Genomic DNA, 26570 nt, shown 5'->3' with positions numbered 1-26570 from the left:
ACACACACACACACACACACACACACACACACACACACACACACACATTTATGCACGAAACCCTCCTGTAGTAGTAATTAACAGAGACAACAACTGGACAACGTGCATAGAGTGGGAGAGTTTGGAGCAGTTTTTCCTAAATTAAATATCTTCACCAACCCCCTCCCCTGATGCTTCAGGGCTCTGTGTGAAAGTGGACACAGGAAGAGTGTAAGCCAGAGGTGGGAGATGACGGCCAGGAAACAGTGTCATTCAGCAGGAAAGATGCACATATGAACTCATAAAGACTGCGATGGCACAGCATGTACGAGACCTGCACCAGTTCAAACCTGGCAAAATCCCAGCACAGAAAAGGGGCAGTATGAAGTTCTACCCCCAAGGAAGCTACTGCAATTGCTACCTGCTGCGAGAGGGAAAACAATGTCTTCCAATGGAGTGTCACTGAGTGGAACAACTTAGAGGCAGACCCTGTGATCAGGAGTAGTTGCTCAACACTAAACAGATCCGTGTTTTTTGTGTGCTTTTGTTTTGTTTTGGTATTTTTTCCTTTTTGTTTGTTTTGATTTTATTTTGCGAGGCAGAAAGAATGTGAACTTTGGTGGATAGGAATGTAGATGTAGGAAAGATCTGGGAGGAATTGGGGGAGGGGAAATAATATGATCAAAATACATCGCATGAAATAAATTTTCAAAAGGCTAATAAATTTAAAAAAAGGTGGAGAGTGAAACAGGAAGGCCCTTAATGTCATCCTCTGACTTACACACACTGACACACACACTGACACAACTCATTCTCTCAATACACATACACTCACAAATACACACACTCTTATACACTCACATGCACACTCACACACATACACACACTGACTCTCACACACATATTTACACACTCATACACACATTCACATACTCATACATACTCACATAATATACTCAAACACACAATCACACACTCACTCACACACCCTCTCACACCCTCTCACACCCTCTCTCACACACTCACACACATACTCTCACACACTTATACATTTACACACATTCATATACACTCACATTCATTCACACACACTCTCACAAACTCATACACTCACATATACTCACACACATACTAACACACTCACACTCATACACACTCACAAACATATACTCACTCTCACACATTCATACACACACACATATACATATATATGTATATGTATATGTATATATATATATATATATACATTCTCTCTTTCACAACACACATGCACTCACTTTCACACACTCATACACACACACACATTCACATACACTCACAACACTCTTGCAACTCACACACACTCATACACACACTTACTCTCACACGTGCACATACACACATACATGTATACATTCTCTTTCACATATACATGAACATGTACATATGGCCCTGACATTTATAAAAGTAGGAGTTCTCTTTGGACTGTTTCAATTCTTCCAATACTAACAGAGAGCTTGCCAAATCATTGTCTTGTGGAGTATAATGAATATGTCATTCACAGAAAACATCAGGAGTATTTGGAATGCAGTGTTTCACTGAAGCTATGCACCATATGGAACAAATTGTTCACTGTAATATCTCTAGAACCATAGAAAACATCATAGTCGATATTCATGGCTGCTACTCTTAAGGATGACAAAAAGAATAATCAGGAGAGAGCAAAGCTGGCTGGCCTGAGAGCGCTGTATACACCCTAGCAGATACACTGGATCTGACTGCAGGGACAGTAGTTGGAGACAACCACACCAGCTTTACACTGTAAATTTGAAGTCTGAGTGCAACTGATTCCTCACTAGTGTAAAAGGCTTAGAGAATGCCCAAAAAAGAAATCGCAATTTAGCATGTCATTTCTTATGAAACATTTATTCGTAAAGTAGCAAAACTGTACTTGTACTGGTTTCCATGAGAGGCCAGTTCCCAGCGTGCTAGCTCACGCTCCTTGCCACTGTCTTCAGGCACAATGGAAAAGATTCTGGTTTGTGTCAATTATGCCAGACTCTTGCCTTTCGCAAACTGTTCTTTTCTGTTACAGCTTGATCTCAAAATAGCCTATCAAATCGTTCTCTTAGTACTTAATACCCAACAAGATATTTCTGAGAATCAGATAAATCCGAGCAAAATTATCAAAGGTACAATCTGAAGTCGCTTCATACATTCCTATTTTACTAACTCCTTGGTTTTGCTTGCTACTTTGTCACCACCCTCGGGAAGCATGCCAGCTTTCTCAGACAATGCGAGGAGGAGAGCACATACATACTCTTTGTCCGAAAAAATATATGGATCACTGTGGAATCCATATTAAAAACCATCAATTTTGTTAGAGTGGACTTCATTCTAATCAAAAGTGAGCAGTGTTTTCCATGACTCTGTGTAATTACAAACGGACTGGCCTCAGCTAGGACATTCTTTTTAGAGGAATGGTTATGGAAAGGGAAGTCTGATTTTGAGAAGAAGGGAAAGAACAAGCAGATCCTGACAGATTTGCACTGCCAACCTGACTTCAGCACAGAGGAGTTTCCTGTCTGAAGCTACGGAACCCCAAATTTCACCTCCTTCCATGAGCTCTCAACTCCGAGGAACGCTTCCTTGATCAGGCAGAAAACCTTATCCCTCATTTAGGGATTCTCAAACAGGAAGCGCTTGTTTTGCTCACAGATTTTATCAATGGCACCGCATTTCGCGTCCTCTTGTTATTTATCTGTCCCCAGCTTATTACAACACACATCTCATAGAAAGCTCTTAGCATCCAAGTTAAATTAGTGAATGCCTAAATAATAAAAGAAACTTTCTGACTTACAATGCCAGAGATGTTTGAGTAAAAAATTAAGTGATTGACTTTATGCTCCTTAATGCCTTAAATTTGGAAGGGATAACATCTATTTTTTTTTTTTTTTGAGGCTACTGGAAGTAGTAGCTTATGAACAAGCACAAGTCCTCTGACTGGCCCTGGCATCTCTCTGAGCTCCTGGCATCTGCACGGCAAAGGTAGTGGAACACCGGGGTAATAATTATCCTGATCCTGGGCACAGTGGATTTGCCGGGAGCTTTCCAGCTGGGGTAGAGCCAATGATTGTGACCCCTTTACTCCCTGGAATTCCATCTCCTGTCCATTCCAAGAGTATGTCTGATGAAAGATGAGAGCTATTAAGAACATTCAATTTATTTACTACTATAAATACTCTTTGGGAAATGACTTTATTCTAGCTAAAACAAAAGGCTTTCCATGATTAAAAAGAAAAGTGACAAGAAGAAGATCACTAGATGGTTACTGTGAACTTAGGGTGTCCTCAGATCTAGGTATCATCACAGGGATAGCAGAAGAAACAAGGAACGTTTGGGTACATGCCGCTCTTCTGTGCTTCCTTTTCTATGTCCTTGTAGTCTTAAGACTGAGCAATACGTTTTGCTAGGATATAGAGAAATGGCTCTGTACTTTGTAGTATTCTTGCATTAGATATCAGAATTTATTTTTTAATTCACAAGGCAGAAAGTTTTGGCAGAATTCCAGGATGATTTTATAGCCCAGAAATTGAGGGTGCCCAGTATAAGCATGGCTACTTAGTAGTCCCGGTAAGGCGTGGCATGTGACAGAGCAAAGCCTGCCAGGATTCAGTGTTCTCTATGTAAGGCGACCATGAGATAGGCAGTCTTACATTGTGGTCACAACACAGACTCTAATGCTGTAATGTACAACAGTTTAGCTTACTTCTTACCCATAAAATCTACCTGTATAACCGGAAAGGTTACACATGTGAGCATTATCCTAATATATTCTGAAATACATAGACTAAGTCTTAGAGGAGGAAAAGAACACTAATTCTCATATTGAAAATATGAAATAGAAAATGTAAAGACAGACTAAATCAAGTCCTAAAATAAAATGGTAGCATGTATGTGTGTATGTGTGTATGTGTGTATGTATGTATGTATGTATGTATGTATGCATGTATGTAATTATTTGTTCACACCATGCACTATGATGCTGTGCCACCTGAAGCTGTTTAGCCTTTGTGTGTCCCCCCAGCATCACCTCCTCCCTGGTGACACAGTGCCAAATCAGCACATTATTGACCCACAGAGAATAGCAGGTGCTTTTTACAACTATTGCATTGTTACCGTCCCTTATGTTTGCTTGTAAAATACTCCCCACAGGTTCATGTGTTCGAATATCTGACTGCCAGCTGATGGTGCTGTTTGGGGAGGTTATAGCTAGAAGGTGGTGCCAAGTAGGAGGAAGAGAAGACAGGCCTGTAGGTTATGGTCAGCCTTGCTTCTGGAGCTCACCCCGCTTCCTGTTTGCTACGTCTAACCATCTGGGTTGCAAACTCCTGCAGTTCCCGACAGTGAGAACCCATCTGCCATGGTGGATGGAATCTCTAAAACTGTGAGTCAAATGAGGCCCGTCCTTCCCTTAGGTCACATCTATCGGGTGTTTTGTCATGGAAATGAGAAAAGCAGCCCACATGTAATGTTATCATTGGAGGATCAGTATTAGAAATGCAGCTTAGAACACCACTCCTTGTAATACTGGTCACTGCCATAATAGGGCTTTGAGTGAACCAGATACATATGGGTATTGGCAAAAACAAACAAACAAACAAACAAACAAACAACAACAACAAACCAAACTTAAAACAAAACAAAACAAAATGGTGGCCACTGTCATCATATAACCAACTTTGTGAGGAAGCGTCTTAAAGGGAAAGATGTGACTGGGCTGTAAGTTCATAAAATTATGATTATGTTGCCAGTAGTATTTTTTTTCAGAGAACTAGCAAGAAAATAAGAGATGCACATTGAAGAATTCTAAACAATACAACTATTCATATTAGCAGCCAGGACCATATTCTGCACAGAGTATGAACTTTATACTACTAACATTTGCTCGTTTCTGGAGAAGGGGTCAGAAGAGACATTAATTTGAAAAAAGAAGAAAAGAAAAAAAAAGAAAAAAATGGTCAGAGCAAGAGCTAAGGCGCGAGGTGAGAGAGGCCAGCCTTGGACATTTGCTTGATTCATCCTCACATGGTGCATGGTCCCAGGAGCTGTCTGTTTATGAGGAGAAGAATGAGGTATAGTCCCAGCCTGTAGTATGCTCTCTATGAGAGGAGGAAAATCTTGTGCAATAAACGGAAGGATGGATGAATGAAGTTCAACTTGACCATGATAGGCACAGACCCAGGGACCCCCTCACTGAGGCTGCATATCTTAGAAATCTAAGAATTATCTTTTTCTTACAACTTTCTGCCATGTCATTTCTCGTTCTGCTTTACTATATCCTAATGTAAAAACACATTATCAGCAGTAAAGTGCCCCCCCCCAGCTCTTCAAAGGGATTTTCTCAATTGGGGTAAGGACCAAAGGTGACTGTGATAGCTGGTTAGCACTGGCTGGTGAATTCTGAAGGAGGATGTGACAGGGGAGGGCTGGAAGGGAGAAGGGGGAAAGCCTGGTTCAAGCTCTGACCCCATCTTCTTCCCTCAGAGCCTCTGTCTCCATCTCTCGCCACTTCTTTCCCCATTCTTTCCAGAACTGTGGATCTATTTCTCTAGAGACTCTAGGAAGGGAGGCCACAGCCACGAAACAGATCTGTTTACAAGCTGGTTGCGGGTGTTCCCAGGGAAACAGCCATTCTGAAGTGGAAAGTCCAGAAGAACAGTTTCTCCAGACTTAAGGGCTCATCTTCCCAGCGACAGACAGAGAGCTGAGTGTGGAATGGGCCAGTGAGTCTTGACACTCAAGGTTCCCTCTGTAGGTGGCAGTGTTTTTCATGAGGAAGACCCAGATAGAGGTGTCCTGTGGCTACAGAGCTCCTTGTTGTCCTTAGGGAGCATGCTTTATGAAAACTGAGATCCAGGTTTTTGAGCTGTGGTGGAAATGCTATTCTTGGGGAGCTATGGTGTAGGAAGGTAACTGTGGTTTCCTAGGATATATTCAACTAAAATGGGCTTTAGTGATAATTTTGGGGTCCAAATGGCTGAGTCTGATAAATTTTAAGGCCCTGCCAAAAGCCATGAGTACATTTTTTTCTGAATACAGAGTCTCCTTCTACATGGCTTGAAATTGTCTACTGTCTTTCCTACTTTTAAAACTATGACCTCCTTAGAGTGCGGGGTTTTAATGTGCCTCTTTCATGTTGGATTTTCCAATTCAAAAATATGTCCATTCAAAATGAGAGACAGCCCCGGAAAGATATCAACAAGTATGTAACAGCAACGGCACATCTTTGTTTTACTGTATCAGGCTCATTCTTATCTGTCAAAATAGAATACGTTGCTTTAAACATGGGCTCTGCAGTGGGCGGTAGGAAGTGACATCATGTCTCCACACTAGAGCTCATTTGGGTAAGCATAACTTTACTATTATAAGAAATAGAACATTTATTTTATTCTTTAACGTTACATTTGTAGTGAGCAGAACTTCCTGATAGCTTGCATTTCATATTGAAATTCCAAAAACTGTCAGAGGGAATACCTGGTAGCAGTAAATATTCCTACTGAGCTATTCTATGCCAGATGAGAGACAATATAGATGTTTCCAGAGTAGAGTTTCAGTTCTGTCTCCTTCAGTGGGGATTAGTCAAATATCCAGGAGCTTCTAATCTATAGGAAGAGCTGGTGATAGTATTTTCTCTAGATTTCTGTGAATTACCTCTTACCATAGTATGTGTTTGTGTGTATATGTGTGTGTATATACATACATATACACACAAACACATACTTTTCTATTAACACGAGGTTTTCCTAATAGGAAAGTATATGTATGTATAGCCTTGAAATAATTCTGCAGCATTATCAGCAGCTATTTAGGGAACACTTCTGGTTTTGCTTTGTAAAGTAACAAACGGGAAGCTTCTAACTCTACAAGCTGAATGCCATGTATTTCATAAGACAATCCCTTCACTATTAGTAATCTAGTCCTGCTTCTATATTTACAGAATTGGGTACAAACTATGCTTTAACTCTGACTCTTTGCATTTCCAGAAATAATTCAGAACTTAGGAGGAAATGATATTTCCTTTTTTTAAAAAAGTATTTTATGCCTGTGAGTGTCTGCCTGCATTTATGTATGTGCACCATGTGCATGCCTGGTGCTCAAGGAGGGTGTTGGATCCCTTAGAACTAGAACTAGAGTTATAGATGGTGTGAACCACCGTGTAGGTGCTGGGAACTGAACCTGGGTCCTCTGGAAAAGCAGCAAGTTCTCTTAACCACTAGGGTATGTTGTCTGTTTCATATTTGTTTTATATTTTTCCATAAATTACATTTGGTTGTGAATTAGAGCCTACGTCCCTTCCCTAGCTTCGTATACTAAAGGCTGGTTTCCAGCTTATGGCTCTTTTAGGAGGTGATGGAATCTTTAAAACTAGAACCGAGTGGAAGGAATTTATGTCATGGAGTGTAAGCTCTCAAAAGGGATGATGGGACTCTGGTGCTGTTTCCCTGCTTCATGAGGACTTCATGGGTGAATGGATCCTTTGATATACTGCCTCACCCACAGACCCCATGGCACCAAGGTGCTACAAGTTTCTTATGTCAGGTATATGGCTTAGTGATAGGATGCTAGCTAGCATGCACTCACAGCAAACGGGTCCCTCTCAGGCTTTTGTGACAAATCTGGGCACTGTTGTATTCTTGTTAAGGGGCCAGGATGGGGACTCTGTTACAGAAATTCTGTGACTCAGTTCCATTATATCACCTGTCATGTGAAGCCACAGCCTTCTTTCAGTGGTCTGACCACAGCGGATCATTTGGTCCTCAAATGTGCACAAGGCAGGAAACGTGTCTATTTGGGCAGCTGATTCTAAAAGCACTTGTTTCAACTTGTCAGTTTCTCACGATCTTCTCATCACAGAGATAATAACGTATGCTGGTCAAAGAGCAGGGACAATTCCATGACAAAGAGGTCAGCAAAGTGACAGCTGGTGACTTTGGTGGGCAGGGCAGTGGCGTGAGCATGGCAGAACAGCTCCATTGCTGTGGTGCCTGGTTTTTGAACTCAGACAAGGAGAATAAGCAAAGTCTTCAGAATTAAAATATGACTGTATAAAGGTCAGTTTTGCAATTCCTCTCTTAATATTCAAAACAGCATAAAACCTGAATTGGAGATGTCATGTCCATGCTAGAGGCCGAGGGTAATAGCCCTTCGAAGTCACCGGCTGATCATGTAATGCCTGGAATTTTCACCGGTTATGTGGCTGTCATGTACACCACAGAAAAAGCCTTAGCAGAACCCAAGTAAGTCCCTATTCCTCTGCTGACACGCCATAAAGAACTGTGCCTCAGGCCCTTCATCTGTGAAATGAGATTTGTGTGAACACTCTTAAAGATGTCAGCCAGCTCCAAGGTTCTCTGATTCTGAGTAGGGGAAATATGGGATAATGAGGCTACATTTCTGCTGTGGTACATGACAGGGGCATGCTGTTTCACTGTGGCATACAGCTGACCAGTTCATGAAAGGCCGGCCATCGTTACTTTTCTAGGGTAGTCAAGAAACTCTTTTCTGTCAGCTAGGGTGTTCTTATGACACCCCAGAAACCACGGTATTAGGTTAAATCGCAAAGAATCCATTTAAACCCATTCTTCTTCTCCATGCTTTATCAAATGACTCTGTGCGTAAGCCATCAGAACCTATTCTGGAGCCCCATCCAAACTGTAGCACGATGGGATGATATGGTAAACCAGGGTTTTCTCCTAAGATACAACTGTCTGCCTATGCCTGTGTATTTCTTTACTTTCTAGTTCTCTCAGAAGCCTTTAACGTTTTATTTATGAACGTAACCTCTGATAAAGAAAAAAATATATAATGAACTTAGAAAATTATTCAAGAAGATTAAGAAAAGTGTAAGAGAAAACAGAACCCAAGCACAGAGAGAGTCATTGACAGTCACAGGGGGCTCACGGGTCAAAGGCTGCGAGCAGGAAGTTCAGCAGGAGACTGATGGACTGCTCCACGTGGATCTGGTGAGTGGTTGGCATCCGCTTGTTGAGCTGGTAAAAAATAGTGGAGAGCACCGCCTCCAGGCGGGCTACGTTGAGTTCTATGCTTGGGTCCAGGTTATTCAAAGCGTTTTCCCGCAGTGCTTCAATGACGTTCCAAATGTCCACCAGGTGCACTACAATGGAAGCAGAGTGAACAATGAGCCCAGAGTACACAGAAGGCAGTGTGCTCCTTTACAACACTCTGGGTTGTCTAGCTAGGCTCTGCACATGTGCCCAGCTGCTGTGGGGATGTACGTGAGCAGAAGTCTGTCCCCAGGGCTTGAAGACCATCCACGTAGCAACAGATGACGTACTGAATACCAACTGCGTGGGTTACCTTCTCGTTGTGGCAAAATCCCTAACCGAAGCAACTTCAGGAAGAAATGGTTTCAGGGTGCAGGCTATGTGGGGAAGTCACGTGGCTGGTCACATTGTATCCACAATTAGGAAGCATGGATAGACCAGTGCTTCCACTCTGTTCATTTTTTTCCATTTTTTTCTAGACACATCCTGTAGGATGCTGTACACAGCAGGGTGACCTTCCCATCTAACGAACACAACTAGAAACTCCTTCATATATGTGTTTACAGGTGTACCTCCTACGTGAGGCTAGACCTTGTCTAATAATATTAGACAACTTGGCAATTAATATTAATCATCACTTCCTTTGTTAAAAGCACCCTTGAAATATGGTCATTATTCCTAGGTTACATGCAGGAAAACCGAGGAACTGGGTAGTTAACTGTCAGTGTAAGAATAGTCACTAGCACAGTTGTTAGTCAGATTCAAGTCAGTCAGGCTCAAAAAATTTCTCCACTGAACGCAATGACTGCTTGAAATGAAAAGACGATAAGAACCTAAGTGCTAAGTGCTTAAAGGAGGCCAGAATCCATTTAGAGTATTTAAAGTAAATTCATTTGATACATGTATTTACACAGTCACACACACACACACACACACACACACACACACACACACACACACACACGTACTGAGGTTGATAAGAGAGGGGGAAGAAGGACAGCCCAGAAGGACAAGGCCATACCACTGAGGAGCCAGGTCACACCTTACTGAACAATCTGGTCAAAAATTATAATCATGGTTATTTTTTCCTGAAATACTCAGGAATTCATTCTCTATTTGTCCTGAAGTATTACAGTGATGCCCCAGTAGCAATTAATACAGAAAACATCCTTGTGTGCCCCTGTAATCCATTCATTCTATGCAATCAGGCAACTCTGATTTTCTTGCTTCCTATTACAGTTTTATTTATTGTATTCTAAATAACTGATATCCCATTTGTTCATCTTCTACTTAGCATAACTATTTTAAGAGTCATCTCTATTGGCCATGCATTGATAATTCACTTCTTTTTATTGCTGAGCATTATCCTATATAGAAATATCAGTTTGGTTGCTGACTCATTCATTGATGGACATTTGAGTTGATCCAGGTTATGACTGAAATGAAGTTATTATGAATAATGGTGTACAGGATTGTTATGTGCTTCTATTTTCCTGTTAAATATTTATAAGTAAAAAGACCGGAAAGGCTAGAGGTCAATGTTTAAGTGTGTGAGTTGTGCGTGTAGTGGGTGGAAGGTTATAACCAGGTTCTTTCCCACTGGCCTGCTGTGTAAATTCCTTTCATAGTTTCCCATTCATTTGAAATCCAAGCATGGCTTGTGAAGGCCTTTGTCTATTTAAATTTGTCCATGCTTATTTCTCATCCATGTCTCATCACACCTCAGCATCAGGACCATGTCTTCAAGGATGTCTTTCTGACTTCTCCATCTCTAAGTTTTGTACCTGTTTCTGTAGTGAACACGGACAGGGAGTCTGTGTGTGTTGTGATAATTGCTTACCCTTCCAGCACTCATCACAGCTCCTTCACATCACAGGTGGTGACTACGTAAGAAAATGCCAATGTAACTCAACGATGAATTGGGGGTTTCTAAGGGCACATGTGAAGCCAAGGAGACAATATGGCACAGTTGTGAAGAATCACAGTGATAGTCTGAGTCCCCACTACTTCAATATGGCAATTCTTATAGTGTTTTAAAGTCTTTTTTTTTTGTTTGTTTTTTGTTTTTTGTTTTTCGAGACAGGGTTTCTCTGTATAGCCCTGGCTGTCCTGGAACTCACTTGGTAGACCAGGCTGGCCTCGAACTCAGAAATCCGCCTGCCTCTGCCTCCCAAGTGCTGGGATTAAAGGCCTGTGCCACCAGGCCCGGCTAATTCTTATAGTGTTTTAACCCCTTCATTTGATTATAAGGTGGATTAAAAGAGCCAATCCCTGGACAACACTTCACATGTCACAGAAAATAATAATTTATTGTTATGGGCAAATAAAACATCTAGATGTCATATTGAAGTCATTTAAAATAAATATGCTTAGAATGTGTGTTTTCTTACACCCAAGGCCTTGGTGCACAGAAAAGCAAAGCATTGGGTCTGGCCAACTGTGAGAATAGATAATTATGCCATTCATGTAAAACTGGGGTTATTATCATTAATATGGTACTGTAAAGCTGAAAGTTGTACAGTAAAAAAATGTAGCTTCTACTTTATGGAACCAATTATCTGGTGAGGACACAAGCGTCACTCTGTTTCACAGGTAGTGTGTATGGCCTATGGTAAGGCCCAGAGTGCTACGCACAGAGTGAGATTATGAAAGAGTTGTGGTGGAGCCAGACAGACAAGGTTGGAGTGGGGACACACCATAGCCATGAGCAGGATTTGTGCCAAGGATGAAGACGTGGGCTTTGAGTAGAGCTGTATGATCACGTCCAGTGTGAAAATACCATTTCCAAGTCTAGGGAAGAAAGAAACGGTGACAGACAGGCAAGAAGCCAGAGTAGCTAAAGCTTATTGTTGGAGACCAAGTAAATATCACAGTGTGTGATGGTGTGGAGAAACTCCTGTCGCTGGCCTGGCACTCACTGTGTAGACCAGGCTGGACTCAAATGTCAACCCATCTCAAGAACTGCTGGGATTGAAGGCTCATGCCACCATGCCAGGCCTAACCCAGTCCATTTTAATGTGTTTGTGTGTCTCTGGCAGTGTGACTTCACATGTCTTCTTGGTTTTTGCCATATCACAATGCTTCTGCAGTTTTCTGGTTTATTTTCGGTGTTCGAATGTTTTGCCTATATGTATGTCTGTGTACCACACGTGTGCCTGGTATCCACAGAGTCCAGAAGAGGGCATTGGATCTTTTGGGACTGGAAGTATAGTCAGTTGTGAGCATTCATGTGGGTCCTGGGCATTGGACCTGGGCCTCTGGAAGAACAGCCAGCCCATGCTGTTAGCTGCTGAGCCATCTCTTCAGCCTCAGATTAATTATTGAAAACAACTTCTATCAGTCTTTTCCCCATTTAAGTAGGAGTACCAAGAAGTTGAGTTTCAGTGGGAAGTCATCAGGAAGTCTGTTTCAGCCCCAACAGTTGTACCTAGGGGCTGCATATTGAAGTGATCTCAATTCCAGGAAATGATTTAGGATATGCAATTCTGACAATTGACCACTAGATGGCACTGTGCACATTTTATGAAACATCTATCAACCATTAAGAGTTCTGGAGAGCACCTGCTCCTTGGCAAAAGGGAGAGGAAGTTGGGCTTCCTCACCTATGCAACTGCATGCATTTTATATTGCTATACTTGTTAAGACAGCATTCTGAATAACAAACCTCTATACATTAATTATATGAGGAATGAGCAAAAACATCCTCAAGGCAGTCCACTTCCTATAATCAGGAAGGGTTAGTATTGATTTTACTGCTGAGTGATTAATACCCAAGCGTTTGTTTTTAAAAGTAAGTGTACACAGACACAAGTTCACTACTTTTCTAACATCCAGGCAACTTCAGGTAGAACCTTCCGGATGGGGATGAAGGAAATAGTAGAATTTGTTGCTATGGAGATGTTTGTAATCTGTTTGCTGATATCACACACCTTTTTAATAGGAGATGGAGTCTAAGTCCAGAGTCAGGCTTACATAAATCTGAGTACCTGTGGTAAACTACTAATGACAGATACAAGGAAGGAAGGAAGGGAGGGAGGGAGGAAGGGAGGGAGGGAGGGAGGGACGGAGGGAGGAAGGAAGGAAGAACTACCAGCATTAAAATAGTTACATGCTCTCTGATCTAAAGTCGCTCTGGGTGGGGCTAGAGATGCTATATTTCTTAGAGGCCCTGACTTTTCTGCTTCAGGTGAGGTACTGAGCTACCATGGCAAGCATCACTAAGGTACTATTTAATAACCTTATAATTTATGTGTATAAGCCCAATTACTCCCAGATAGTCATAAAGCCAGTTAATGTCATAAACACGAGAGGGAGAAGGTATGGTAATAAGAGGATTTTAGTGCATGTCATGATATGGTTCCAGGCCAGCCTTTTCCAGACCATGAAGAGCCCAGGCCCTTATCACTGATGCAATGTGTGCTATCCTTTTTCTAAAACCCTTGCAGACCTCCGTAGAACCTCTAGTCTAAGATGTAGCAGAGCAGGGGAGTGCTTGCTGGAGCTCTCCAGACAACTTTCATGACCACAGAACTACAGACCCTTTAAGATTCTCACAGGGCTTGTAGCTGGAGCTTATTAGAGATTATAGACGACCACGATTTCCACCATTTGGACATAGTGGATCTCAACTCTGGCTGCACACTGGGCCCATCTACGAGGTTGTAAAACAGCTCCCTAGTGGTGCTCCTGTTATATATCATACCTAAATCTCCACTCCACACTCAGAGAACCAGCAGCCATCGCAGAACAACATCTCCAGGTAAGTACAGTCCCGTGGGAGCATGAAAATCACTGACCGGTGTCTGTCTTCTTCTGTCCTTCGACATGAAGACAGCCTGGTATGTCCTAACAGGCCAACTATGTTCTAAGAATCTGATTGTTATCAATGTAGGCAATTCAGGAATGAGTTATATAATTACATGTATATTATTTTTGAGAGATTTGATCTATAAGGAGGACATCCATTGCATTATGAGTTTTTTTTTTTAAATTAGGAAAAAAGGGAATTGCAGTTAGACCGAAATTGTATATAGCTTGTCAACATATACATCCTCCAAATGAATAGTGTGTATATGCACATGAGTACCCACCTATAAACATGCCCCTTCAAGGCTTACCCCTGCCCTTCGTGCTTAAAGTGGTGGTGCCTGGCCTCTGAGGTTGTACTGACCACCTACGCATGGTGATACATGCAGGTATGTGCAGGGAGAGTTCTGTTGATAAGTCACCCAATCAAAGTCCATAGCAACAGGAATATCTTGTATGCTGTTTGACCCTCAAGCTCCTTGCAACCCCTCCCTCCAGATGTTAATTTCCCAATCTTCTGTGCAATCCACAATCCATGTGAATTTTCCAAGACAACCAGAACAGAAGAACCAAGGTGAGGTAATCGTCTTGATTACTTTGCATGCTGGATTTGAAATACTAGGATGGGTCCTTTCATGATGTGCATTGTGTTTTATTTGTGTGTTTTGAGAAAGGATCTATTGTATCCCAGGCTGTCATTGAACTTTCTACATATGTAGCTGAGGATGATGTTGATTGAATCTCTTCTGATCCTCTTGCCTCTACTTCCTGAGTGCTGGGATCACAGGAGTGTGCCATCCAGGCTTGTTTCTATGGGGCTGAAGGTCAAACCCAAGGCTTTATAAACACAAATCAAGCACTCCAAAAACTGGGTCATACTCCAGTCCTCAAACTGTGTATTCTTAAGCTATGTTTGTGAGTTGGTAGAAAACCAAACTGCAACCATTCATTCTATTTCTTACCTCTTATGGCTTGAAACTGAAATGTTCCCCACAGATTCATGGGACATGATTTTGAAGGCCTTTAGGATGTGGGGCTTGGCTGGCTGAAGAGGGTCAGTAGGAATGATTCACTTCTGCGGCCAGAGCCACCTCCCCTGCCTTCACTATCACAGCAGGCTGCAACCTCCTGAAACCGGGAGCTGAAATCATCCTTTCCTGCCTTAGTTTGTTACTGTCAGGTACTCTGTCACAGCACTGAGAAAAGTAACTACGAGATGAAGTTCTCACATCCTTGGAACTGGAAAATTGCACACACACATGCACAGGCATTAACTTTTCCTTATGACAATTCTCAAGTGAAAAATTTCATTCAATATTCAAAGGGACAAGTAGACATAATGCAAATGACTTCAAGGAGTTTTACAGACATATAGAGATGGGTGTGTGAGTTGGACACAAGGACGAAGCCCCGAGTCATATGGGTGTGTCAGGAAGCATATGGGTGTGTCAGGAAGCACTGAAAGCTGTTCCTCATTGACCTTCCTTCTTAGCTTTCCAGCTCTGAGACTCAAAACGTCCTTCCTTCAAGCCTTGTTCACTTTAGGTAGAATGCTTATTTTTGAGAGAAAAAAGACACATACTGAAATTTCCTTTCATTCTCCTTCCTGTTCAAATTCCCTCAATTTTTCTCCTCCAGTTACAAAGATATTCACCTCATATTGTAAGCTTTCTTCTATGACTTCATTTTGATTTTGCTTCTAACAGGTAAAAATGTGTTATAAATATAACATTTATCACAGTGATCATTGTTTAAGTTCAACTCCAGGCCTAGGTCTATAAGATGAAGCAGTAGGCAAAGACACTTGCCACTATGACCCAAGCTCAATTCTGAAGCCACATGGTGGGAGGAAAGAAAGAATTCCATGAAGTTGTTCCCTGACTTCCACAAGCATGAACAACACTTCCCTAATACATAAACACACACACACACACACACACACACACACACACACACACACACACACACACACATTTAGAAGACATTTCTCTTGAGATGTAAAGGATCAACTCATTCATAAGAAGACAGGATATTTTAACGCACCATCACTAACCATATATCTATTATACATTGTGTCTGTAGCATATGGAGAAAGGCTGCCATATGCTTATATTTACAGACTTGGGAAAAGAAATGAGAGTCCATAATAGCTTGAAAAGAAATAAAAGCCAACAGATACTTTTTAAAGGATCTGGACTGCAACGTGGTTGATGTTATTTGTGATTGACATGAAATCCTAACCACAGGGGTGGTGGTGCCCACGTGAGATCACAGTCAGGATCAGGTGAAGGCTGACACACACCTCTGTGTTATGATAAGCCCATAACTATGGTGAGAAAACTTGAGCTGCCACAGGAGCTCTAAATCCAGGGATGCCATCACTGGCTGGAAACTTGGGACTATTTGGAGGAGAAGGTAAACCTCACATTGCCTCCTAAAAGCAGATTGAGAAGTTAAAGCTGGAGATGGGGATGGGGTGTCATGCCCCAGGATGCGGATCAGCCAGGAATGAAAAGCATAAAGCATAAAGCATGCAGGGATGATGGTGTCTCAGATTCTGTCCTCATGGGACACAACTAGAAGTTTATTGATCTGGAACTTAAAGTAAAGCAAAGTCTGTTACGAAGAAATATCTCATATTCCTTGTTATCATAAACAACTGGCTCTATTTAAAAATTCATGTCTATTTATTTATACATTTGACGAAGAATTTGCATTCCATACATTTTTTAATGCTTATTTTCCTTTTCTGACTGTCATGCCCAGTCACTCATATCCACATCTGCAGGGAATGAATTGGTGGCACGAACCAGGAGTGTTCTTCACAGAACAGGTCGATCTTTAACTATTTGTCTCCTTCCACAGGCCTTGGTGTGTCCAGGGCATTTCTAGATTCAAGCATCACTCTGGGTGATTGTGATGGACAACATAGTTCAAGAACATCTGGGATAGGGCATGACTTAAAAGATGGAGTTGGAAATGAATGAACAGGAAATGGATGCTCACTTGAGCCAGAGGAATTTACTTTTTAAAATGTCCCTAAAATCTTGGAAGCATTGCAATCAAGAAAGTCATGTGCAAAGTAGTAATTTATTGGGGATTTTCTTAAATAATTTAGTTCTGTACCTTACTAAAGCCCCTTCCCAAACTAACGTTCAAATATTCAAAAACTTAGTGGGAAGAAAGAACGTGTTAAATGGGAAGCCTTGGCAGAGTCCATGGAGGTTCTGTATGTGACTACATTGCAGATACTGGGCCCCAGGTGTATCAACCAAGCATTTAGTTTAGAAGAAGAATATTAGTAAGAACACCATGTTTAGATTTGATTCTTTTGATTAATGGTCTTGAGGTAAGTCCTTATAAGATGTGAAAACAAATAGCCCCTAAGAACCTTACCAGTTTTGTTTTGCTTTATGCTTGCCAATCTCCACACCTTCTGTGTTCCTAAAGCACGATTCCTATCACCGGGCAGGTTTTCTTTTTTCCTTTTTGCTAAGAGTCCTCAGAGAGAAACATCACATCTCACAGAGATAATATCCCAGCTTCATTTTAATTTCCTGGTTAAGGTGTTGTAATAAAGCTTCATGAAAAAGGTCTACAACACATTTTCATGTAAAATCGAATTGAGCATCCTGCCAATCCCCAAAGGCCCTGGCAGGACACACACTGACTATCAGGAAAAAATAGTCAGTGCTTCTTAAATTATGTTTGGAGACTGACATCATTATTCAAAATGAGATAATAATTATTGGCTCGGTAACCATCACACTATAAATTAAATTTAACTAAATTCAATCCAATCAAGCACTTATTATGCCTATTATTTTCAACTTGTTGTACCAGGAATTATAAAAATAATAAGGGAATGTAAATGGAAAAAAGAACAATATCTAAATTCTCCTTGGCTAGTTTAGCTTGTACAGAATATGTTTAATGACGTTAGAAGCAAGATGCTCTAACACATTATCCCTGTTGTGGCCAGTCACTTTGTATAGGGCTTGTAGCCGTCATTGAGTAGTTCTTTATAGATTCCTTCTATGTGGCTTTACCACTCTGTATATAGTTAACACCCCCAGTTTGGGCTTTTACTGTCTTTTTGGAAGCAAGCCTCCCATTTACATCTAATTTCTTTCCCTTTCTATTCATCCCAAGAAAGAGTGTGAGGCTCAATTATGCCTAGACGATTCTCCACTGTCCATTGAATAATACCCAAGAGGGTGACAATGAGAACCAGTGTTGACATTCTGGCTTACTGATCGCTAGTCTCCTTATTACTCTTCAGCTTCTTCAAAGTCTCCTGTGTTCTAGGTGCATCAGACTTCTAATGATGCCAGACTGTCCCTTGATATTTTTATATATGCCTGTACTGAATCTGTTCCTTCCATAAGATGCAGTTCTTGATCTGTGACCCTTCATGGTAGAATACACATGCCGCACCCTCAGAGTGGAAGCCCATTCTACTACTTTCAGGCAAGCATGTCTTCTCTCTTTTGTAGTTCCCACTAACCCTCATGCATCTATAAAACTATTTATAGCATTCCGAATTTTCCAGTCATTAATACACAAATGTTGTTCTTTATCTCTTCAGATAGGTCCATGACTGGAGTTTGGAGGAGAGGGATTTAAGAGCCAAATGTTCTGTGTGTGGTCACATGTATTTTGGGAAAGGAACATCTATGGATTTCATCAGATTATTCAAAAGATATATGAGAAGTTTGTGGATCAGAGAACAAAATAAAGTACTTTGATGACACAAATATTGCTTATGTTCATAAGGTTATTAGTACCCTGTTCAAACACGTTGCTCAATGATGTTTGGTGAATTGAGTAGATCAGAGCACCTCTATATAGCAAATCAGATACAACATAAAATCCCCGGAAACTTTTTATTTAGCTTGGTATTCTATAACCCGTTATACTTTTTGTTGAATTTTGTTGAATTTGTTTTGAATTTTGTTGAATTATACTTTTTGTTGTTTTTCTAGTTTACCTCCTATTTCCTATAGTCTATGGCTTGAGATGGCCAGAGTATTAAATGCTAGAGGCCACATTCAGAAAGAGCAGCCATAGCTCTGGCTCCTGTGAGGAATTGTCTTTTGTTATCCCTTTACAGCCTTTGGTATTTCTGATTTGGCATGAAGTGCTCTGCCAGTCAACATGAACACTAGACTCCATGCAGGGGACACTGCGAATCACAAGCGAATAGCATCTAGAAACTCAGGTCTTAGTTTTCTGCAACAAAACCATATCCATTATAATAGATCATTGCCTGTGCTGTAAGAACAAATAATAAAACAAGTAGCATTTCATTATCTAAGTAGCATTTCATTTATTCACAAAGTAGCTATGGCCTAACTTCCTAGTGCATACAGCACTGTAATGGAGCTAGCACTGAGAATGAAGAGGCCTCTAGGTGGTTAATCAGAAGTATAGGGATTTATAGGTAACTTGATGAGGTCATAGATATAGCCACATAGTATACAGACGATGAAATGTATCTTTTATTAGAAAAAATCTTCAAAAAATATGAGATAAAGGATGTAGCTTAGTGTTAGAGTGCTTGTCTGCTCTATGCAAGGACTGGGTTTGATCTCTAGCATTGAAAAGGTCATGGGATAATTCTAGCGACATCAATTAGAATGACTATAATTAATTAAAGTATAAAGAGGTAAAAACTGTTAGAAGAATATATTTTAAATGTTTTCACCAGAAATAATTGATCTTAGGCCAATGTGATGGTTAATTTGTCTGGATTAAGAAAACACCTAGGGTATTAATAGGATGCACTTTTGGGTGTATCTTCAAGGGGTTTTCCAGCAAGGATCAACTGAGGAAGGACGACCTACCCAGTGTGTCAGTAGATTGAATAAAAATATAAAACAAGAACACCCTAGGCGAGTACCAGTCTTGCCCATGCTCCACCTTCTGGTCTGCTGAGATGTGGGCAAGCAATCTCACACCTCTACCACCATGGAACTACTTGCTGTCATCTGACCTCCATCTTGATGACTGTGTGCCCTCAAACCATGGGCCAAAGTAAATCCTTCTCTTAAGTCGTGTTTTGTCAAGATATTTGGTGACAGCATTAAGAGAGATAACTACTAGAGAACATGAAGAAATGCATATGATAATTCACCTTTGATAATCCACAAGACACACGTATAGTATAATGTTACACTGTGCTCTACAAGTGCATATTATTTGTCAATTCACAATAGAATTAAGCATGGAAAATGGTAATAGGATATAATGATATATAATGGTGGGCAAGGCACCAATGACAGTCAGACAGGTAGTGACAGGGGGATGTTTCAGAGTTAGCTGTTGAACTTCTCAAAGTTCTCTTCCTGAGTGACATGGGCATTTGAGGGGTCTGGAGCAATAGCTTTGCAGTTAAGAGCTCCTACTGCTCCCGCCGAGGACCCGAGTTCAGTTCTTAGCCCTCAGACCAGATGGTTAACAACCTCCTGTAATTCCACCCTTGGGATGATCTGATGCCTCTGGTGGCTTGAGGCACTGCACTCATGTGCATGTACACACACACACACACACACACACACACACACACTTAAAAATCCAACCTACCAGTTGATTCAGGACTGATAGGGTTAATATCAGTTCATGCAGTGAAGCTTTAGAGAGTAATTTGATGCTCACAGAACCCGGATCTGGGCTAGGAAGAACAGATCATTAGGCTCTAACTTTGAGGCTATTTTCTTCCTAAATGCTTACACTCTGCAAGATACTCCTGGAGGCTAAAGCACCAGGCTCAGCTCACACTGTAGATTTATCGACACTGTCACTTGTAAAAGCAGGTGATAATTCCAAGAACTGGTGCTATGAATGTCAGACATGTTAAGCTTTCCTGAAGATGCAACAATATTATTTGGGAGAACGGAGACCTTAAATGGGAAGGAAACAAATAGCTTACTTTGGACATTCCATGTTTTCAGCTTGCCTGCTCTGTTAACCATTTTGAACCCTTTTATGTAAATTGTGCAGAATATGTCAAGTAGAGATTTTGGCAAAGGCCTGGAAATACAATTGAAAAAAAAAAAACACCTAAAAAACTTAGAAGTAAATTCAGGCCAAAGAGAATGCTGGGTAAGTTAACTCTAGAAATGGAAGCAATATGTCATCCATAATAGGTTTCTTATGGCCACCTGTAAGTTTCTTAAGGTAAATCTTTAAATCTGAATCACCCTCATATCCTTCATGGTACCAACCAAGATGTCGTGCACACAGTACCACAGCATCACTCAGTAGACATGTTATAAAGCTACCTGGATGTGAGCGGGGATTCGGTACTCAGGGAACACAAGCAATGAGAAGACACAGGTTTTTCTGTTCTTACCTCTTTTCAAGAGATTACGTACTCCTATCTGAAATAATTTTCTTTGCCAGACTCTGTGGTGGGAGGTGTATTTCTTATGTTTTATCATCACTCTATGTACAGAACACTAGGTTTGGCCATGGTAGTCTGCTGGACATGGTTCCTAAATGAGTTTCCTGATAGTTTAAGGTGTACTTCTTCCCAGTACGGCCAATAGCACTTAAACATGTACTCACATACCACATTTGGTGCTATCACTGGGGACAAATGTTGTCTTAGACAACATTTCTATTAATGGGAGCTGGTGAGGCAGCCCAGTAGGTGCAAGGCACTTTCCATTAGGACTGACGAGCTGAGTTCAGGCTCCAGGAGCCACCAAGGTGAAATGAGAAGCTAACTCCCATTGGTAGTTCCCTGACCTCCACAGCCATGCTTTGGAATTCATGTGTGTGTGCGTATGTGCACGCATGCATGTGAAGGTGTGAGTGCGTGCACACACAAACACAAACTTTAAGAGATCGTGCAAGTAAGGGAGCTGGAGAAATGTCTCAGTGGTGAAAAGCACTTGCTCCTCTTGTTCAGGACCCAGGACCTACACGGCTGCTCAAAACTTCGTGGAACTCCAGTTCCAGGAGCTTGGGTGACCTTCTCTGGCCTCTACAGGCATCAGTACACACATGGTACACATACACATGTGCACAAATACTCATGCTCATGAAGAAAAATAATTCATCTTCAAAAGTAAATGAAATAATTTTGTATAAATGGTCATCATGCTTTAATTGGCATGTGCAAAATTTCTGGGCATGGCTGGTTATGCTTGTGCAACTTTAGGGTGTATTTAATAGTAATGGGTACCCTTAAAATGGCTTTAATGGTAAATTTTATGTTACATAGTTTAAAACAATTTGAAGACAGCCATAGGATATATTTATAGCTGTGTTAAAGTAATAATGAGGTGGAGATAATTAATACCATACTTCACTGAACCTTCGCCAAACAAAAAATAATGCAATAATTTGCCTGAACACATTAGCTATTACTTTTAAGGCAATAAAGCAGCTGGTTTCATGGATATGTACACTTTTATGGTTTACTGTATTTATCCAGATGTTCTGTAGTAGTAACATGTATACATTGAGCTTTACTGCGCACTTAGCATTCAGTCAGATCCTGACATTTCTCAAGGCGTGGGAAAAGGCAAGGATCAAAGTTTGCTATCGAACCTTCATCCCCAAATCTCAAAGACCCACAGGACTTTCTCTGTAAGGGGTATGCACCCCATTCTTCCATTCTTGGCTTCATAAAAGAACCAGGGCTTCCTTACACACATGGAGATTAGCCTGACAGCTTTGAAAACCCTGTCACAAGAAAATTAAAGTCGAAAACAGAATTTGAGTTACCAAGTCTTGAGGTAAACCTAAAAGAGATTGACAAATATTTTCTTTGGATTTTATGTGGATTCGAGCATGCGAGTGTATTGCCCGGTGGAGGCCAGAAAAGGGTGTTGGATCTCTTGGAGCAACAACAGGAGTTACAAGAGGTTATGCAGCACTTGGTGTTTGTTGGTCCTGGTATGAGATGTTGGACCCTCTGGAGCCACCTCTCAACTCTAATAAACACTTTGCATTTTTGAAACGCAGTATTAATGACTACTGCGTAGGAGATCAGTGGTATTTTATTTATTTAAATTAATAGATGGGAGATTGTACTGGCTAGCTTTGTGTCAACTTGACACAGCTGGAGTTATCACAGAGAAAGGAGCTTCAGTTGGGGAAATGCCTCCATGAGATCCAGCTGTAAGGCATTTTCTCAATTAGTGATCAAGGGGGGAGGGCCCCTTGTGGGTGGTGCCATCTCTGGGCTGGTAGTCTTGGGTTCTATAAGAGAGTGGACTGAGCAAGCCAGTGGAAGCAAGCCAGTAAAGAACATCCCTCCATGACTTCTGCATCAGCTCCTGCTTTCTGACCTGCTTGAGTTCCAGTCCTGCATCCCTTGGTGATTAACAGCAGTATGGAAATGTAAGCCGAATAAACCCTTTCCTCCCCAACTTGCTTCTTGGTCATGACGTTTGTGCAGGAATAGAAACCCTGACTAAGCCAGAGATCATGCACGCTATTGCATCATTTACTTGATGATAGGATTCTTTCCAATCTCAAAAGGTTCGTTCATCTGAATAAGTATCTGTAAACACTTATATGCCAGGGATTGTGGATACAGCAATAGATAACATGCACACTGATCTTTGTTCCCAGGAAGTTCACATATGAGCCAAGGAAATTATAATGAAAATAACAACTAAGTAAATTATGTAACATTGAATCTATTACAATGTGATGAGTATTTTAGGGAGAAAAGAAAGACAAATAATAGGACCAGGGGAGGAGTTAATTTCTCATTTAAATGCTCTGGAGAAAAATTTGTTCCAAATATTTATTCATTTTGTTATCAGTGTGTCATGTGGGTTTTCTTGCTTGGTACCTTTCAACAGCTAGGAATTTAACACGTTCTTCTCTTTATCTTAAAGAGACTGTGGCATGACTAACCTTTGAAATCTCTCGCTTTCCTGGAAGAAGTACTACCCAAGGGATAAGACATACTGTGGGCTATTTCAGACTGCAATCCAGGTGATTTTAAAACTAAAAGTAACTGCACTTATGACCACATTTAACTTGTCAGGATGTAAAACGTATAGCTTTACTCTACCTGTGAAAATTCTCTGCTTTTAAATGGCTCACATAGTTAGTTTAGGAAAAGTCAGATAATCTCTCTACTTTAAGGTCAACTATACAGTAAAGTAATGTAGAAATAGTAGTAAATTCTCTCATACTTAGAGTCCTGCGGACCCTCTCTGGGATTACCCAGTGGATAGGAAAGTTTGAGCCTCATTTCATACAGTGAAGTATGTTTTGATCAGATATGTAGGGTCAGCCCAGATAGGTGGTGAGAATGGAAGAGGCTTGTAGACATGCAGTGGGAGAGATGTAATGATATTTACATTCTGAACTGGGAGAAAAGTTTAAAGGAGATTTACAAGTTCATCACCCGGGCAAATGACCTCCTGCTGTTCGATTAATCAACGTCTAGCTTTCCTTCTCTAGTTTTAACAGGTAACCATAATAGATTGGAAGGTAGAATTCACTCATTTAAATTTTATGAAAGAGAAATATGCAAAGGGAGATTTCTGAATTCTCTCTCTCTCTCTCTCTCTCTCTCTCTCTCTCTCTCTCTCTTTTTGCCCACACATTTTGGTCTGATGTTAAACTTGGTGTACTATCCCTATTTGTTGGATACATAATTAATGAAGTGTTTTGTGCACAATAAGCATTAAGGAAGCCTCGTGGGGCAGCAAACCAGGGTGACACTGGGATTGAGTTTCCATTGGATAAGCAAGCATGGCTTTATGGGAGAGACCACCTATAGTTCAGAATCTTCTGCTTTCTTTTAGTGTGTTCCAGAGTGTCAATGTGTACTCTCTGTGGGAGAATGTGTTCTGGACTCTCCCCATTCTGCTGACTGACTTTGGATTTGGGGCAGAAACTTCTAGAAAGGGAAACAAGGAAATCTTAAGGGGAATACCACTGACTTTTGGATTGGCATTGGTTAAACATGGTTGGGGGATGTTTAAAATACTAGGGGTGCCTCATGCTCCCCAACTACAAGATCATTAAAGAGGCATAGCATTCAGGAGTCACCAGGAGCAGGCAAGAGCAAGGGGGCCATTGTTGGCAGCATCCCACCTCTAGAAAGAAGAACACAGGCCCTGGCTTAGTCCACAGACTGCTATGGTGAGATCTGGAACAAAACAGTTAACATTCTCAAACACTAAAAATATCACCAAGGAAACAAACCCTCCATTTCCTGTATCAAATAAAAACCAAATAAACAAGTAAATAAAAGCAACGATGTTGAAAGCCACATCTACACTCTAAGGGCATTAAAGTCTTAGCTACAAGCTGTCAGAGGTTTGCTCTGATGAAGGGGAAACCACTTCACCATAGGTGCAGGGCTCCCAGAGTCTCCCTTCCTTCATGCCCAACTTAAATGGGTGTCACTAATTGCTTTGTTTATACCCCGCTGCCAACAACTTCCCCCACAGGGAATTTTTGAGAACGTTGTATTCTTGCGCAATGCATTTTTCTTTGTTCTAAACAAGTGTCTAGAACATTGAGCATCAGTAATGAAAATAGGCACGTTAAACATCTGAAACAACACAAGATGATTCTGCGCCTTGTTAGCCATCTGCCCTTTGGGCACCTAATTGGGAAGCTCCCTTCCCTTCCTCCCACTCTGTGACCAGGGGAAGAATGCCCGCGCCTTTCTTTTCTCTTTCCATTTAACTTAAAATTTATTTTGCATTTAACGTTATTATCTGGAAACACTAAAGATCTATGTTCTTGGGCATTTTGGTAGGTAGACTCCTATGATTATCTCAAGATTGCTTATCCATCGGTGATGCCTGCCTTCCCCTTTAATTCTGATGTTCGTGTCAGGGGCTTTTTCACAAGTGAGGCTTTGGTTTTAAATCATCTGGCTAGTCCTGGCACACACAACTGACTCCCCCCTCTACAAGCAAAGGCTGTTTGGTCACAGAAGGGGAGATCAGAGACTCACTCCAGCAGCGATCCTCTGTCCACAGGGATGATGTAGCAAGGAACCAAGACAACTCTAAGAACCAAAAGCCGTTCTCAGCTGGCACCCAATGAGAAAACAGAGACATCAGTCCCACAACCACAAGGACAAGAATCCAACGGCCAATGCACTGGGAAGAGGACCTTAAGTCCTGGGTGAGAGCTGCAGACTTCAGCCCTTTGTGATGCTAAGAACTGAGTATGCACCAATAGAAAACTGATCCAGAGAACCACAAACGCACACCACGGACCAATGATGCAGGGAGACACACTAGCATACCTAGGGAAATAGGACACACTAGTACACCCAGGGAGACAGGGTACACTAGCACACTCAGGGAGACAGGACGGACTAGTGCACCCAGGGAGACAGGACACACTAGCTCACCCAGGGAGACAAGAGACACTAGTGCAGTCCGTTGAAGAAAGCAAGCAGGAATCAGTACTTACATCTAAGAACAAACCTTTGAATTTCTCCTAAAGTGCAAGACTGGTCATTTGGCTAGTGAAAATGCAAATCTGCTTCACACCCACTCCCTCCCCTGAGAAATGTTACTAGGAACTACGGAAATGTGATACTCTTAGGTTAGTTTTGCTGTGATCGAGAGAAGTCGATCGATAGGTAGCTATAGTTTCTGGTACCTACAAAATCCCCCCCCCCCAAAAAAAAAAGTTTACAGACTTTAATGTAGATAAAAGCATAAATTCTAACTAACTCCCTTTGAATGGGGATGGGTTGGGGAGCTATTTTCAAAAGGCATTTCAGTTAGTAAA

At 41.3% G+C, this 26570-nt stretch overlaps 1 protein-coding gene across 18 annotated transcripts in view; it reads right to left on the bottom strand.

Annotated features, from left to right (window-relative positions):
• The window catches only part of Dtna (dystrobrevin alpha), a 389557-nt gene that overhangs the window by 127794 nt on the left and 235193 nt on the right, over positions 1-26570 (bottom strand). For all 18 annotated transcript variants that reach the window (XM_029547199.1, XM_029547193.1, XM_029547192.1 and 15 more), the window contains one exon: positions 8923-9136. In XM_029547199.1, coding sequence (XP_029403059.1) covers positions 8923-9136 — 214 coding nt within the window. The remainder of the gene's footprint in view (positions 1-8922; positions 9137-26570) is intronic.

This window comes from Mus pahari, chromosome 15 (assembly GCF_900095145.1).
Source record: "Mus pahari chromosome 15, PAHARI_EIJ_v1.1, whole genome shotgun sequence".
Taxonomy (NCBI): domain Eukaryota; kingdom Metazoa; phylum Chordata; class Mammalia; order Rodentia; family Muridae; genus Mus; species Mus pahari.
The sequence above is the reverse complement of the archived record's forward strand: the minus strand, read 5'-3'. Positions and strand labels throughout refer to the sequence as shown.